Below are 16,416 nucleotides of genomic sequence, written 5' to 3' on the forward strand. Positions count from 1 at the left end.
TTAATATGCATGCTGCAGTTTAGATTTTAAAATGTGATTAGTAAATGGCTCTCAAGTCCAACTATTTCATCTGCTTTAACAAATTTGGAAGTTGTAGTGTGTGGCTCACAACGCCAAGGTCGCAGGTTTCATCCTCATTTGGCCACCTGCATATTCCTCCACTGCAGGGGGTTGGACTAGGTGACTCTTGGTACCTCTTCCAGCTCTATGGTTCTATGAGTCTATGGATGTTTCCTGGGAGCCAGTGTGGTGTAGTGGTTAAGAGCAGTGGACTCATAATCGGGTGAACCGGGTTCACTTCACTGCTCCTCCACATGCAGCTGCTGGGTGACCTTGGGCTAGTCACACTTCTCTGAAGTCTCTCAGCCTCATTCACCTTACAGAGTGTTTGTTGTGGGCTAGGAAGTGAAAGGAGATTGTGAGCCGCTTTGAGGCTCCTTAAGGGGAGTGAAAGGAGGGATATCAAGTCCAAACTCCTCTTCCTCTTCTTCACTAGGCAAATGATGTTTCTTTCCACCGTGATGGCTGGTAGCTACCAGCAACTCAGCAGAGCTGAGGAGTGGTGGGCTGACATGACAATGGGGTAGGGGCAGAGGGAAAGATGTAAATATCTGAGAGACTGCCTCCTTCCCTACAGATCTTTGTGGGTGTTTGACAAATTCATGGAACAGAGGGTCACTAATGGCTAATGCTTGGCCTCTACAGTTGGAGGTAGCTGTGCTTCTGAATACCAGTTGCTGGAAACCACGGGGAGGAGGGGAGAGGCCTCTTGTGCTCAAATTCTGCTTGCTGGTTTTGCACAGGCAACTGTTTGGCCACTGTGAGAACAGGATGCTGGGTTTGATGGGCCATTGGCCTGATCCCTTAGGAGGCCATCTTGGTAGGTCCACCACCCTCAAGAGGTTCAGGTGTGTGTAACTGGGGAGAGGGCAGCCCCAAAGTTGTGGAGCTCCTTCCCCACAGGATGGGGCCTGGCAATCTCCAGCTTTTGGGGAACACTCTTTGCTCTGGCCTTTGACATGTGAGGTGTGTGTTTTGGGGACCCATCCTATTCCTGTGACTTGGTTCATCTGTTTAATACTGGATGTTAAATTTCTGTAACCCACTCTGGTATCAGCAGGTGAAGGGAAGGTAATAAACTTATGTCCCACTCCTTTCAAAAGTGGGGAGACAACAGCAACAACAACTGTACAGTCAAACAAGCAAGGTCAATACTTCTTAATAGACCAGCTGAGAGTCGAAGTCAAATGGCATGAGGAAAACTGCTTTCGCGTCCAGGCAAATGATAAAACAAACAAATAAGAGTGAGGCATGGGACTCAGGGGAGTGGGGTAGGGGTGGGAGAAAGGACAAGTATATAAGGGGAACTTCTGCATGAATATGAAGGAAGTCCGATCCACCAGGACTACTGCAATGAATGAGAAAGCTGCATGCGCATTCCAACAGCTACCAGTTCCTGCTCCAAAACCTTAAAAGGAAAACAATGTACACTTGTCAGCTGCAGAAATCCAGGCTGACAGTGACTGATTTTCGCTCTCAAGTTCTGTGCTCTGCTCATTCATAAAACATAAAGCCTTCCGAAGAAATAAAGGCAGGCCCTGCTCTTTTCCCAGGCAGCTTACCTTTCACTCGTCGTAGGTAAAATAATTTCACTTTGTCACGTCCCTGCTCTTTACTCTCCCGTCTTGCTTTTAAAACCCAAAGTGCTTAAAAATAAACTAGAAGCTAAAAGCAAACGGGAAAATATTGCTAGACGGGAAAACCCCCAAATCCCAAACGTCTCAGAATTTAGAGGCAGCTCGCAGCGCTGAAAGTTTTCAGGCTTCAGGCAACGTTCAGTGAATCAGATACTGTGCTCATCTCCTTGCAGAGGCTCTAGTTAGAAGGGAGGGAAACAACTCACTGAAAAACTCACTGCTCATTATTTGCCCATTTAATCCAAAATCATTACTCCCGGCAACAGGTCTCCATCACCTCCTACCCTAACCTTTTAGCTGCAGATGACCAAACCAGAGACCTTCTGAGCGGAAAGCATGTGCCTTGTCATGAAGCTCCAGCTCCTATTCTCAGTTTACTACTGTAAAATTGCAGGTAAAAGGTAAAGGACCCCTGATAGTTAAGTCCAGTCACAGTTCCCAGGTCCTGTGGCCAGCATGACTAAGCAAAGCAAGGCAACACCAAGACCAGAGCAGTGCACAGAAACACCATTTACCATCCCGCCAGAGCGGTACCTATTTATCTACTTGCACTTTTTGGCGTGCTTTCAAACTGCTGGTTGGCAGGAGCTAGGACCAAGCAACGGGAGCTCACCCCGTCACAGGGATTCGAACCACTGACCTTCTGATCGGCAAGCCCAAGAGGCTCAGTGGTTTAGACCACAGTGCCACAGGTAAGCAGGCCTATTGACTATACATAGGCCTGCCATTATGAGAAACAAGATGCGAGACTTGATAAGACCTTTGGTCTGATCAAGCAGGGCTTTCCTCAGGGGTCTCCTCTTTGCTTCCATCTCCACTGCCAAATGCAGCAACAACAACCTATGCTGATGCAGTAGAGCAATGATTCCCAAATGCACACAGCGGACGCAGGATGGCTTCCACAACAACCCTTCAGTCCAGGCAAGGCCATGATGGTGAAGTCCAACCCACATGGCCAGTATCCAACATGAATGGAGGATGCAGCCAAGAAAACATCCCAGAATCTTCAGCAATGCTCACGGTGGGGGTTGCATGACAGATTTCAGAGACGCTTCAGTAGTGCATTTCCTGCATCAGTGGGAGGGTGGACTAGATCAAGGCACCAGGATATTCCAAGGGGGGTACAGGTGAAAATTACATAAATGGGAGGCCACAGCACAAGGCTAGGGGACCACAGAGGGAAGTGAGAAGAAAATAAATCATGATTGCCTGGCTATCTGCTTGGCCAATCACAAGCAGGTAATGGAGCGGTCTGCAAGGGGGCGGCCTAGTGCTTCTTTTTGCCACATGCATTTTCTTGGAGTAGTCCTGGTTTGTACAATCATTGAGGCTCCTGTTTTTTGACCACTGCTTGTAGCTACCGCCAGTGCTGAGCCATAAAAAAATTAAATAAAACATGTTCTATTTACAAACAAAACATTTAAATAGCTACCTTTCTACAGGTAGGACAGGGGGCACAGGAAGGAAACAAGGTTGGAAGGGGGCCACAGTTGGAAAAAGGTTGGGAAACACTGGACTAGATGGCCTTATGAGACCCCCCCCTTCACCTCTATCATTAAGATTTCTGGGGGTACCTGGATGTGTCTGCAGGGAGGATGGATGCAAGGAAGCACAATTGATATAGAAGTAGGGAAGAGGATACAGCAACCAGCAGCAGTAGAGAATCACAATGGCAAGGGTGGCCAGAAGTGGCAAAAGTGGAAAAGGACAGGAGACCAGGCCAGTGAAACAGGATGTGGGATAACACCACATCCACACAATACATTTAAAACATGTGGCTTCCCCAAAAGAAGAATGGGAACCATAGCTTAAGGGTGCTCTGTGAGGGGTAAGCTACAGTTCCTCGGATTCTCATGGGGGGGGCTATGTGCTTAAAATAAATAGTGTGGGTGTGACCTTAAGGTACTTTGGGGAACCTTAAAAATTAAAGAATTCACTGTGGCACAAACTTTTGTAGAGTCGACTTGATGCCCCTGAAAGCTTGTGCACTATAAATTTGTTTAAGACTTGTTTTTGCTGCAAGTGGGCTAACATGGTTACCGCTCTGGAACTCCTTCCAAAGTTGTTCCAAAGCTTATTCCAAGGAGTGCCAAAGCCCAAACTGTTTGGCAAACTTCAAACTAATCTTCACGGGGAGGATGCAAATTTGAATGTTGCGTGAGATACCCCTATTTGGAAAGCACTCAAATTTGTACCATCTGACACCCTGTGATGCATCACCAGCTGGAAAGCTGCAGCGCTAGCCAAATCCATTAGCACAACAAAAGTGTTACCCTCAAATAGGTTTCCCCCTCACAATTTCAGCAGTTCCCAAAATATAAGATAGGGAATTAGCACAAGAATTGCCAAAAGCGAAATCATTAAAAAAATATTTGGCGGTGGCGCTAAGCGTCCTCTTCCCCACCTGCCAATTTTTTTAAAAAAAATAATAAATCTAATTTCTGTAACCCTTTCAAAAGAAAATGGAGACAACTACAAGATCCACAAATCTTTGGCACTTTAGAGAGACCCTGAAGAAGTCACAAATCATTGAGCAAACATTACAGGGCAGATTTGAGATCAAAGAAGGCTAATGGAAGAAAAGAGGGCAGGATAAGCTGCATTTTAACTATTTAGTAGTCATTTCAAGTGAAGCTAACATCGTATTACTGGTCTCACAACTTGGTTGCCCTCCCATTTGAAATGTTGCAAACCAGCTTTAGGAGCCAGGCAGACTATACCCATATGCTCTGCAATTTACATCTGTCACCAGATTAAACAGATTTGTGCTGAAATTTAGTTAGATCTAGAGGAAAAGCTGACGACTTCTGCAGAAATTAAATGTTTGTAAGAGGAAGAAAAAACAGCCAGCAGGTCTATAAAGCTTAGGTGCTCAAATGTAAACAGTTTCTCAAAGATGTTTATAATCTGACTGCCTGCAGTAAGAGATGTCCTATCTAAATCTCCTGTATGCATAAAACTCTTTAAGGCAGCAAAGAGAAAGCTTTGTTTTCTCAACTTTCCACATACATATATTCACTTGCACTGAAAGTGAGCAACACACCAGAATGATAAACCACAAAAAGAAGAAATGTGTTTACAGATTTATTTATTTTTCTCCGAAGTGGTTTTTTACCCTGCTCTGCAGCTGAAAAGAATACCAGAGAGGCTTAGGGGTCCTTAAAACAGGAGACGGTCCCTGCCTTGGAGCTTACAACCTAAGACGCAACATAAAAAGAAATGGGGAAGTTGGAGCAACTGACAGAAGAACAAACCAAAAACAGGATCACAGCTAAGACTCAGTGAAAGGTTTGAGCACTGCCACTTGGGAAGGGAGATGGGTGCAATGGCTTAGCTGCAAAAATGAAGTACTGTAGCTCAAAGGTCAAGAATGTGCCCTGCGTGCAGACATCCCAGGTTTAATTCCTGGCATATCCAGTTGAATGGGCCACAGAGAAGGTGACGAGGAAAAGCTTTCCCAACATGCTCTGCACTGCATCTCCCATCAGCCCCAGCATCAGAAAGAACAGTGTTGCACCAGCTGGACTGGCAATGGGAGACTGGAGACCCTAGAACCTGTTTCTCCACTTAGACCTACATTTGTGGAAGAGGTGGCAATACAACCAAGTACATGGTGGAGGACAACACCAGCACCCCCTGCTGGGCTCTGCTTCTTAAATCACCTGATCTATGGATACAGTGATGCTTCATCCTCTTCCTTCTCTCCTTCCACACTGCCTCTGTTTCTGGGTCAAGCTTGAACAGGTCAGGGCTTTAAAACGTAAGAATGTAAGACAGCCTGCTGGGTCAGATCAAAGGGATCCACCTAGTCCAGCCTTCTGTTCTCACAGTGGCCAGCCTGTGGGAAACCAACAAGCAGGACCTGAGCACAAGAGCCTTCTTTCCCCTCCTCTGGCTTCCAGCAACTGGTATTCAGAAGTATTACTGCCTCCAGCTGTTCAGAGCACAGCCAACATGGCCATTGACAGCCATCTCCTCCATTAATTTGTCCAAGCCTCTTTGTCCAAGCCTTCTGGGTTATTGGCCGTTCCACAGCTTAACTACATACTGTGTGAAGAAGTCACACTCAAAATAACTGATGTTTGTTTTTGGCTGTGCTGTGATTTCCTACCATGGGAGACGGACAGAAAACACTGCAGGGAGTTTCTGAATGAGAAGGAAACTAAGAAGACAACGGTGGGAGCTGTAGTGAGCTACAGCTTTGGATTTGGGGGGGGAGTGCCCCACCTTGCCCTGAACACAAGCCTCCCGTCAACAACCAACACGGCTAGCGTGGGGCTCTGGCCCCAGATTAAGCTCATAATCCTTTGCATTCATTAAAGTTAAAGACTTGATGTGATAAAATATTCAAATACCAGAGCTGGTTTTCCTCCACAACATACACGGTACTTAAGAGATACAAATATGTGCTTAAATAAAATATTGCAAGATTGGCGTTACCTATTCTGGAGAACATGCCAAACGTCACCCCGAGCAAATCCCTTGGAAAGAAAAGGGAAAGGGGATGGAGCGGGGGAACGGGAGGGGATTACGAGGCTAATGCGGAGGGATGGAGGGAGGTCAGAGGAGCCTGAGATGACAGAGGATTAGAGGAGAAAGGATCTTCCCATCATCCCAACCAGAGGTGGATGGAAATCAGGCTCCTTCTCAAAATGAAAATGTCAGGGCAAAGGCATCAATGCTCATTCCACAGCTAAAGCTCCTTCCACAGCCCTTCCATGGGCAAACTGATGAGACGTGCCAATCAAATACTGCCAGTAAGTAGCACAGATACAGGGCACTTTTACAGCTCAGGACCGCAATACCTCAGGGGTCACCTCTCTCCATCTGAACCACCCTGGACCCTGCAGTCATCATCCAGTCCTGTGCCCTGTTCTCACGGTGGCCGACCAGATGCCCCTGAAGACCACAAGCAAGCAGGACCTGAGGACAACTTTCCAGCTGTTAGCATGCAGGGGTCATATGCAGCAGCAAAAATTAACTTTAGTAAAACCGCTTCGATTGGTGGAATTGGAACTACTACTACAGGTGCCACATAGTACCTGTTCTGCATTTGCAAGAACTCAATCCTTTAGTGTGGCAGCACCTGCACTGTGGAACTCCCTGCCTATTGAGGTCAAGCAATTGCCTTCGCTGTACTCAGCACCTGCTAAAAGCATTCTTGTTTAGATAAGCCTATCCAGGCGCTTTAGAAAGTCGAGGTAGTATTTTAACTTTTTATGGCTGTGATTTTTTTCTTGATTTTAGTGCTTTTATCTTTTTCTAAACCTCTTTGGGGTTTTGGGGGTTGTTGTTTTTTAAACAATCAAATGGTGTATACATTTTATGAAATAAATAGTAAAACAAATCCTTGCTCAGAAGCACATCTTTAATTGAAAGGTATTCAGACTGAGCCTTGGTATATTAAAGGAAGCACATTCTTGATAAGAAAGAGCCCTATAGCCCTAGCTAGAATCACAAAACTGCAGAGCTTGGAAGGAGTCCTAAGGATCATCTAGTCTGGCGGTTCTCAACCTGTGGGTCCCCAGGTGTTGTTGGACTACAACTCCCATCATTCCTGAGATCTGGCCTTGCTAGCTAGGGGTGATGGGAGTTGTAGTTCAACAACATCTGGGGACCCACAGGTTGAGAAAGGCTGATCTAGTCCATGGGTAGGCAAACTAAGGCCTGGGGGCCGAATCTGGCCCAATAGCTTTCTAAATCCGGCATGTGGACAGTCCGGGAATTAGCGTGTTTTTACATTATTAAAAAGGCATCTCTGGGTTATTTGTGGGGCCTGCCTGGTGTTTTTACATGAATAGAATGTGCGCTTTTATTTAAAATGCATCTCTGGGTTATTTGTGGGGCATAGGAATTCGTTCATATTTTTTTTTCAAAATATAGTCCGGCCCCCCCAAAAAGTCTGAGGGACAGTGGACCGGCCCCCTGCTGAAAAAAGTTTGCTGACCCATGATCTAGTCCAACCCCCTGCATTGCAGGGACCACAGCTAAAAATGTAGGTAACAATCCAATTGGAGAAACAAAGAAACCATGCTTGCCCCTTTGTCTTCCGATCAAAGCTGACCTCTCAACTCAAAGTCCCAAGAGAGAAAGTGAGGAGTAGGGAGTTGCAAAATTGATGCAACCTGAGATTTACCATTCTAAACATCAAAGACCATAGAGATAAAGGTTACAGGGAATAGTCTGGGAAGCTGGAGGTCCCCTGTACTATCTGTCTTGACCCATAGAAACGCTTCTCAGAAAGCTGAGTTGCATCCAAACTGCCAGTGGGAAGCTTGAGCACAACAGCAGTTTCTTTTCCCACATTGCCTGGCATTCAGAGGTAGACTGTCCCTGGGCATGGAGGTTCTCCTGCCATAAGGAGACTTCCCTAAGAAGTGGCCTGCTGGATCACTAGGGCTTTGCTATTCCTCCACTCTCGTTTTCACGATGGACAGCCAGCTGCCCCAAAGGAGGGTCTGAGGGCTCAGCTGGCTATATGTGGCCCCACAGCTGAGCAAAGTTTGGAACAGAGGTAATTTAATGCCCCCCCCCCCCCGTTATCTTAAGCCAGCCTAAATCCTGCTGGCTCCCTATACTTAGGATTGCTCTGCCTGTGGGTTGTACATCCAACCCCCTGAAGCAATTCCATCTGGCTCCTGGCAGTCCTTCTAAATTCTAATCAAAATGCAGTTCTCCAGGCAATTACACTCACAATAAAAAGAAAATGGTTTTTGCAAAAGTTGTGTCCGTGTATGTGTGTGTGTGTGTGTGTGTGTGTGTATGAGAGAGAGAGAGAGAGAGAGAGAGAGAGAGAGAGAGAGAGAGAGACTTTTACATCACGCCGGGATTTGTTTGTAACATATACCTAATTTGCCCAGCCTCCTCTCCCCCCCCCCAACTTCTTTTTGATGTAGCAATTTATTTTGCTAGCAACAAAACAAGGGACTCATGGCCGCAGAGTAAACCAGTCAGTCTGAAAGCAGTTACTTCCAGGAACAAGCATATTTTCTCCCCCCTCCCTCTCCCCCCCCCCCGGGTAATCTGCCATTCATTCTCTGCTGCGGCTCCTGCAGATGACACGGAACTGGCAGAAAACATTAAAGAAAACTGATTTGCTCTGGAGAGAAGCAAGACTGTGGATTAGAGGCACTTCAAGAAGCTTAAACCGCACTTTGAGTCAGACTGTAGGGAAATAAAGATGGCAGCGATAGAAGCCACCACTGGAAGAGAGAGAGAGAGAGAGAGATCTCTTCCTGACAACATTAAAGTCCTCGTGCAGAATTCTTTTGGGCACAGAGAACTGGAGACAAGGCATCAAGATACACCGCTCCAAGTTCTATTAAATAAAAATTAGAGCACATTCCAGGAAGGCATAATCCCTGCTGAATAGATTGTCTCATGCTAAGAGCAGTCCCCAACACTTTGAACGCATCCATCTTAAAAAGATGGCTACACAACCAAAGAGGACTCGTTTCCCTTTGAAGTGTCTCTATTTTATTCTTTACAGCAACAAGATGGGGAGAGGAGAGATATATGTAAGTAATAGTCCCCCAACAAAAGATACAAGTCACATTTTTGGGAAAGGGCCCGCTCACTAGTGGGACAGTTGCTAGGAAAACAGGAAGCTGCCTGAGTCAGACCACTGGTCCATCTAACTCAGTACTGCCTGCACTGGCTGGCAGCAGCTCTCCAGCGTTCCAGGCCAGGTGTCTCTCCCAGCTTTACCTGGAGATGCTAGGAACATATGAAGGGTCCTTATACTCAGTCAGGCTTCTGGTCCATCTGGCTCAAGGTAGCCTGCACTGGCTGGCAGCACCTCTCCAGGATATCAGACAAGGTGCATCTCTCCCAGTCCTACCTGCAGATTCCATAAGGGGACTGAACCTGGAACCTTCTGCATGCAAAGCAGATGCTCTACCACTGAGCCACAACCCTTCCCTTGAGCCAATCAGGTGCAGCGGAATAAGAAGAGCTGGGAAAACAAAAACTAGAGGGCTTGTCAAAGCATGGCATCCAACACCAAAGCAGCTCAAACCCTGCAACAGCAAAGCTGACAGCATAGTCCCAAAAGCCCTCCCTGCAATGCAGTCCAAATCATTTTAAAAAGGCATAGCACTAATGCTGCCACCTGAGACTGCGCTTCTGGGGTCAAAATACGATCTTGTTCAGCTTGCAATGATCAGATGCATTAGGAAGTGAGCAGCATGTTCCTCAACTGGATTTTTAATTTCCAGATATGGAATAAAGTAAAAAAATAGAATAAATGTGCAATAAAAATTTGATTGCATGGCTCTGTAAATCTTGGCACATATGTAGAAAGAGAAGCCTAGGACAAAACGGGAAAAAATCAGGGGTGGGAGTAGACTGCTCTTTCTGAGGTTTTGCTTTTATTATTTGTCCATCAGAAACACTTAAAATGTTAAGAACTTAGAAAAAAAATCTTAAGGGATCATTTATTCTTTGGCACAAGTAAAACATGTGTGTGTGTGTGTGTGTGTGTGTATAAATAGATATATAGATATATAGATAACTATATAGATATATATAGCTATATAAATATACACAGATATATATAGCTATATAGTTTTCCTCACTCAAAACGTGAAGTATGAAGCACTGAGCCTACTTCTGAGTAAACATCCACAGGATTTCTCTGTACATTTCATAGACAAGCCAAATTGTACAACTGTGTGTTATCTAAGTTACAAATGATGCATTTTATGTTGTCGAAAGTGAGGTTAGGTTTGTTAAGGAAGTAGTGCATATATATTCCAACTTCCCACAACATTTTCGTTTTTGTCCTCTGGGAGAATAGGAGGAAACAAGACTTTTACCTCTTAAAATGTCAAAAAAAATTCTGGAAGTATTACATTTCTATGCACATGAACACAGCAATTCTAAATTCCATCAGCTGCTACTTCCACGTGGCTACATCTGATGGCGAGACTGGACAGCAGAGCCCATTCCACTGGGCCGATTGCCAAACTGCCTCTAGGGCTGCCTTCCAGAAGCTCAGTCATTCCAAGTGCCTTCCCCAATCTACACACACTGCACCTCCAACAGTGCTCTCTCTGCCAGGCGACAATGAAGTTATTAGAGAACCATTGCATTTAAACAACTCGCCTGGTCATCACAGGGAACTAGGAATTCTGTGCAGGAAACTGAGTCTGTAAGGAAGGAGGCTGCCCCTTGCTTCAGGTTCATGACAACTGTTTTCCTCCAGAACTGCACTACCTGTCTATGCTTAGGGTGCAATTCCACCCAGCGGCTCTGTCATGAGAAAAAACAGGATGTGCTGAATGGGCACATCCATGCTCTGGTACACAAACACAAATAATGCAGAAGAAACAGCTTTAAAAAAGCCACCACGTTTCCTCAGGGCCACTGCATCAGGGTTGGAGAGCCATATTCACTTCCAAAGGGCCGCACAGTGGTACCTCTAGTTATGAACTTAATTTGTTCCAGAGGTCCGTTCTTAACCTGAAACTGTTAAGAGGTGTGCTTTCACTAATGGGGCCTCTTGCTGCCAGCACACGATTTCCATTCTCATCCTGGGGCAAAGTTCTCAACTAAAGGTAACTCCTCTAGGTTAGCGGAGTTTGTAACCTGAAGCGTTTGTAACCTGAGGCATTTGTAACTCGAGGTACCACTGTATTCCAGTGGGCGTGGCTAGAGACAAAAGTAGGCAGAGCTAAGGACATAGACCTTGCATACAGGTAACATTTCAACAGAAGCCAGAGAGCTTGCAAGAGGCATTATATCACACTTTGAGAACAAATTCCAGGCAATATATGTATATGGAAAGGTTCTGTGATGGGATTTCCTTCCACCCACCCACATGACATTCATAACCAGAGCAGTATGTCACGTGTAAGCCAGTCCCCAAAAAAATTCCCCACTGCATGCACTCTTGGATGCAAAAGGGGTAAGACTGGGGTTCAAATCTTGACTCAGCCACAAAGCTCACTGCATGCCCTTAAGCCAGTCACCATCTCCCAACCTAACCTACTTGACAGGATTGTTGTAAGGATATAATTGGGATGGTGGGGGTGGGGAGAGAGCATTGAATCTGCCACTTGTCCCTTGGAAGAAAGATGGGATGTGAGAATAATAAGTACAGTGGTGCCTCGCAAGACGAAATTAATCCGTTCCGCAAGTCTCTTCGTCTAGCGGTTTTTTCGTCTTGCGAAGCAACCCTATTAGCGGCTTAGCGGATTAGCCCTATTAGCGGTTTAGCGGCTATTAAAGGCTTAGCGGCTTAGCTGCTAAAAGGCTATTAAAGGCTTAGCGGCTTAGAAAAAGGGGGGGGGAAGCAAAAATAAATCTCGACTCGCAAGACATTTTCGTCTTGTGAAGCAAGCCCATAGGGAAATTCGTCCTGCGAAGCGCATTGAAAAACGGAAAACCCTTTCGTCTAGCGGGTTTTCTGTCTTGCGAGGCATTCGTCTTGCGGGGCACCACTGTACATTTGCAGTGAAACCTGGGACACTGTAGTTCTGCAATAAGATGCAATTCTCTAGAACTAAAACCCCAGGCTTATTATTTGGAGGGGGAGGGCCTGGAGAGGAGGCAGAGCTAAAACGGTTAAAATTACCCAAACTGCACAGAACTGCTTTTCTTAGTGCAGGGGGTGGGTGGGAATCTTGTGGCCCTCCAGATGTTGTTGGATTCCAAATCCCACCAGCCCCAGCCAGTAGCAAGGAACAAGGGGAGTTGTATTTCAGCAATACCTGGAGGGTCATAGGCTCCCCAGCTCCATCTTAGTAGCTAAGAACTACGAGACTCTGCTTCCCTGCTGGAGGCTCAACCAAATCCATGCCATTTGGTAGGACAAACATTTTCCGAAAGCAGGAAATTTGGGAGCCGGCCCTACTGTTAGGCAGGACATCAGATGCTGGGAAGGGGTGGGCAGTATTCACCTAAACTAGCCTGCTGGCCACAGGTGTTCCCTAAGCAATTCTCCTCAACCAGCCTGCTGTTATTAGATGCTGTGGAGGTTGCGTTGCTAAGACCACCTCTACCTTAGGCAGCAAACTGTCTTGGGACAGTCCTGGGAAGTTTAAGAACTGCTGATTTCTTTGGGCAGTTCCGGAGAGGCATGGTGCTAGATTTTCTGTTGCAGAAGATGTGACAGGCCCTGTTGACCTTTCAAAACAGGCCAGAATTTAGCTCAAAGAAACCCCACCAATTCTAACCAGACTCAAGGAGTTCAGGTTACTGCCTTAGAGCAGACTGGCCTTTGGTTGACAGACAGAGAATTGCATTTACCCTGTGCAAAGGTGTTCCCACGATGGCTAGAGACCTATTAGGAATTGGGAACATCTTAAGGGGTGAAGCTGGTTTGAGAAACGGCAGCATCATACACTAGGATGAAATACAGGATACATCTGCATTTTGGATAATGTATGGACGTGGATGAAAAACCCAACTCTCAGAAAGCAGCGAATGCACAGACAGGGGGAGGTGTGAAGACAGTCTAAGTGTGCCGTATGCATAATCCTAAATGCAAATGGACAGAGCTTTCTAGCCCCACATCACTGAGCCAGTGTGGCATAGGCAAGACAGTGTTGAGTACTGGTTAAGGCTAGGGATGGGGAACCTGTGGGGGCCCTCCAGACATTGCTCCCATCCTTCCCATTGACCCCACTGATGGGAGCTCTGGTTAAATATTGCCTGAAGGGTCACAGGTGCTCCACCCCAGTCTAGGACCTGGAAGGCTCAGCGTTCAAACACTATCACCACCTCAGGCCAGCCGCTGTCTCTCAACCTGATCCCACCTGTTGGGAGGATGAAATGGGGAGAACCATGTAGGCCACCTTAAAGGATAAACAGTGACCACCACATTATCAGGCAACAACAGCAGAGGAAGGGAAGGGCTCAGCTCCACACACCCTGCCACTCTACCTCTGCCCTGCCCTCAGCTCGGTTGTCGCTGAGATTTTGCACAGGCTATGAACTGCCCTCCTTAGATCTGAAAGCGAAAGTGGGCTGAAGAGCTGGGCTCCAACGCAGCAAGCTTATGAAGGCGGGAAGCTGCACCCCCTGGGGTGACTGCTGGGGGGGGGGATTTCCCCGCTCTTTTTGCCCCCGTTCCTTCGGAATTAGGCCTTTGCCCCTCCCGCCGTCGCGTCAGCGCCTACCTGTCCTGTCCTGGACGCGGCAGACGACCTCCCAGCGGGCGGCGGCCTCGCGGTCCAGGCCGCGGGCCAAGGTGAGCTCTCCGGTGTCGGCGTCCAGGCGGACGGGGGCCTCCCCGTCGGGGGGAGACACGAGCTGGAAGCGGGGCGCGGCGAAGCGGGCGGCGGGGCGGAGAGTGGCCAGGAGGGTGCCGGGCCGGGCGTCCTCGGGCAGCGCCAGTGCCAGCGGGGGCTCCTGCGGGGGCAGGGCGCGTCGTCGTCGGAGCGGGGCGCCGTCGGGGGGCGGCAGCTGGACGGGCTCGGGCAGGACCTCGAGGTCGAGCGGGGCGCTGAGGAGCGCGGGCCGGCCGCGGTCGCGGGCGAAGAGGCGGAGCGGGAGCGGGGCGCGCAGGTGGAGCAGGGAGCGGACCAGGACGACGCGCCCGCTGCGCGGCACCACGAAGAAGTGGGCGCTGGGCGGGCGGGCGAAGTAGCGCAGCTCGGCGTTGGCGCCCGCGTCAGCGTCCTGGGCCCGCGCCTGCCACACGGGCGCCCGCAGCGCCAGCGTCTCGGCGACGCGGAGCCGCCGCACCGACGACGCCGGCGCCGGCCCGAGGTTGGCGAAGCGGGGCGCGTTGTCGTTGGCGTCCAGCACGGCGATGCTGAGCGCGGCCAGCTCGGCGGGGGCGGCGCGGCGGTGGCAGCGCAGGGCCAGGCGCAGGGCGTAGCGCGGGCGGGCCTCGCGGTCCAGGGGCCGCCGGGTGCGCAGCCACACCTGTCCCGAGCGCGCCTGCAGCGCCGCCTGGAAGTGCCCGTGCGCCTCGCCCAGCAGCTCCAGCTGCCAGCGCCGCCCGCGCACCTTGGCACACCACGGCTCCGGCCGCGCCAGCCGCGTCAGGGGGATGCTCAGGCCGCCCACCCGCGTCCCCGCCGGCCAGTTCTCCGGCACGTGGCCGTGGAAGGACGGGCGGCGCCGCCTCGAAGACGACCCCGCTGCTTCCGCGATGCTGCCGGCCAGAGCCCAGCCCAGCAGAAGGAGCAGCAGCGGCAGCGAGGCCATGGCGAGGAAGGAGGAGGAGGAGGAGAAGGACCCGCCTGTCTGCCGCCTCGCCCCCCGACGAACGGACGGCCGCCTCCAGCGCCGGCGCTACTGCGACTGCCGCGGCATGCTCCTCGGCGGCGGGCAAGCGCGGGGGGAAGGCGGGGCCAGCGCGCACGGACGGAGAGCCGGTTGGCTGGCGAGAGGGAAGAGCCTCCCGGGCTGGCCAATTACGCTCGAGAGAGATATTGAGAGAGGGCAGCAGGCGCCAAGCTCTCCGCACAGCGCAGCTCGTTCGCTTCGGGGCATCCCCGGCCGCTTGGGCGGGAGGGAGGTGGAGGGTGCCTTCCAGGCTCCGCCGGGGCGGAGAAGCCTGAAGGTCGCTTCACTGGCTCCGACGGCTGGGACCAGGAAGGCACGGGTGAGAGGCGCGCCGTCCTGAGCTGGCTGCGCAATCCCAGGGACTTTTCCACCAACGCAATTCTTTTCTTCCCCGGGAGCAGCGCTATCAGCTGCTCAGTGTTCAGCAAAAGTGGCGCAGTTCGCTCGTATCAGGCAGGAGAACACCAGCTTCGAAAAGGACACCTGCTGCGTTTGAGGGGCACCTTGGATGCCTGCCCTGCTGGCTCCCCTCTTTACTGTCTCTCTTTCCGTGGGAAATCACTGTGATGTTGGCGCCAGAAGAAGCTGCCTTATGGCAAGTGAGGCCACTGGTCCATCTAGCACGGCATTGTCTGCACTCACTGCCAGTGGCTTCTCTAAGTGTTTCAGGCAAGGGGTATTCCCAGCCTTATCTGAAGATGCCACTGGGGATTATTTTATTACATTTACTGCTGACTCTAAGTGACTTACAGTATATAAAGAAACAGATACATTAAACAAAAAGAAAGAAAACAATGCAAAATCTAGAAGGCAATTGGATTTTTTAAAAACTGGATTGAACCAGGGATCTTCTTCATGCCAAGCAGATACTCTGTCACTGAGCTACCAGCCTTCCCCATTGTTTTGTATTTTTGGAATGTGTCTTGTAAACCACCCTGGGTTTGTTACTGAAGGGTGAGGTTGAAATACCTTCCACTGCAATACCTATAATAACAATAAAACCTAGCTCCTAGCTTTCATGTACTTCTGGGTATCAGCCCTGCCAGTCACTCTGACCACCAGTCTCTGGATTCATAAGAATGTCTTTTCAGAAGCAAATCCAATTGAGTTGAATGGGATTTACTCACTCGTAAGAGTATGCACACGCACATACAATTAATTTATCCCTGTCACATAATGATAAATTTGCACGTCTCTGTAAATCTGTGTTTTTTCAGACTAGCCTTTTCCACAAGCACTTTCACCAGAGGTGAGTGAGGGCCAGGAGAGGTACAGTCTACACAAATTCTTTTCTCTTTTTTTAAGTCTGTGTTTTTCCTTTCCTATTCAGCATATTCTGATTCCCTCTCCATGCTGCCCTACCTTTCCTGCTTCAGAAAGCAAATAAATCCCATTCCTAGTTTCTAATAGGAATAATCCTCAAGCATGTCCAGTTTAGCCCCTTCTCACTGCCACCTGGAGGCTGTTGCTGTCTTTACAG

General features: G+C 49.0%; 1 protein-coding gene across 3 annotated transcripts in view; it reads right to left on the minus strand.

The window, feature by feature from the left end:
- The window catches only part of LOC308482417 (neural-cadherin-like), a 92,437-nt gene extending 77,564 nt beyond the window's left edge, over nucleotides 1–14,873 (minus strand). For all 3 annotated transcript variants that reach the window (XR_013989269.1, XM_081015488.1, XM_081015489.1), the window contains exon 1: nucleotides 13,820–14,873. Coding sequence is in view for 2 of the 3 variants with exons in the window: in XM_081015488.1 (XP_080871614.1) it covers nucleotides 13,820–14,855 (1,036 nt within the window). In the remaining variant the exon portion in view is untranslated. The remainder of the gene's footprint in view (nucleotides 1–13,819) is intronic.
- Nucleotides 14,874–16,416: the final 1,543 nt, after the last annotated feature.

This window comes from Podarcis pityusensis (genome assembly GCF_964106645.2).
Source record: "Podarcis pityusensis genome assembly, chromosome: 8".
In the NCBI taxonomy this organism is placed as follows: domain Eukaryota; kingdom Metazoa; phylum Chordata; class Lepidosauria; order Squamata; family Lacertidae; genus Podarcis; species Podarcis pityusensis.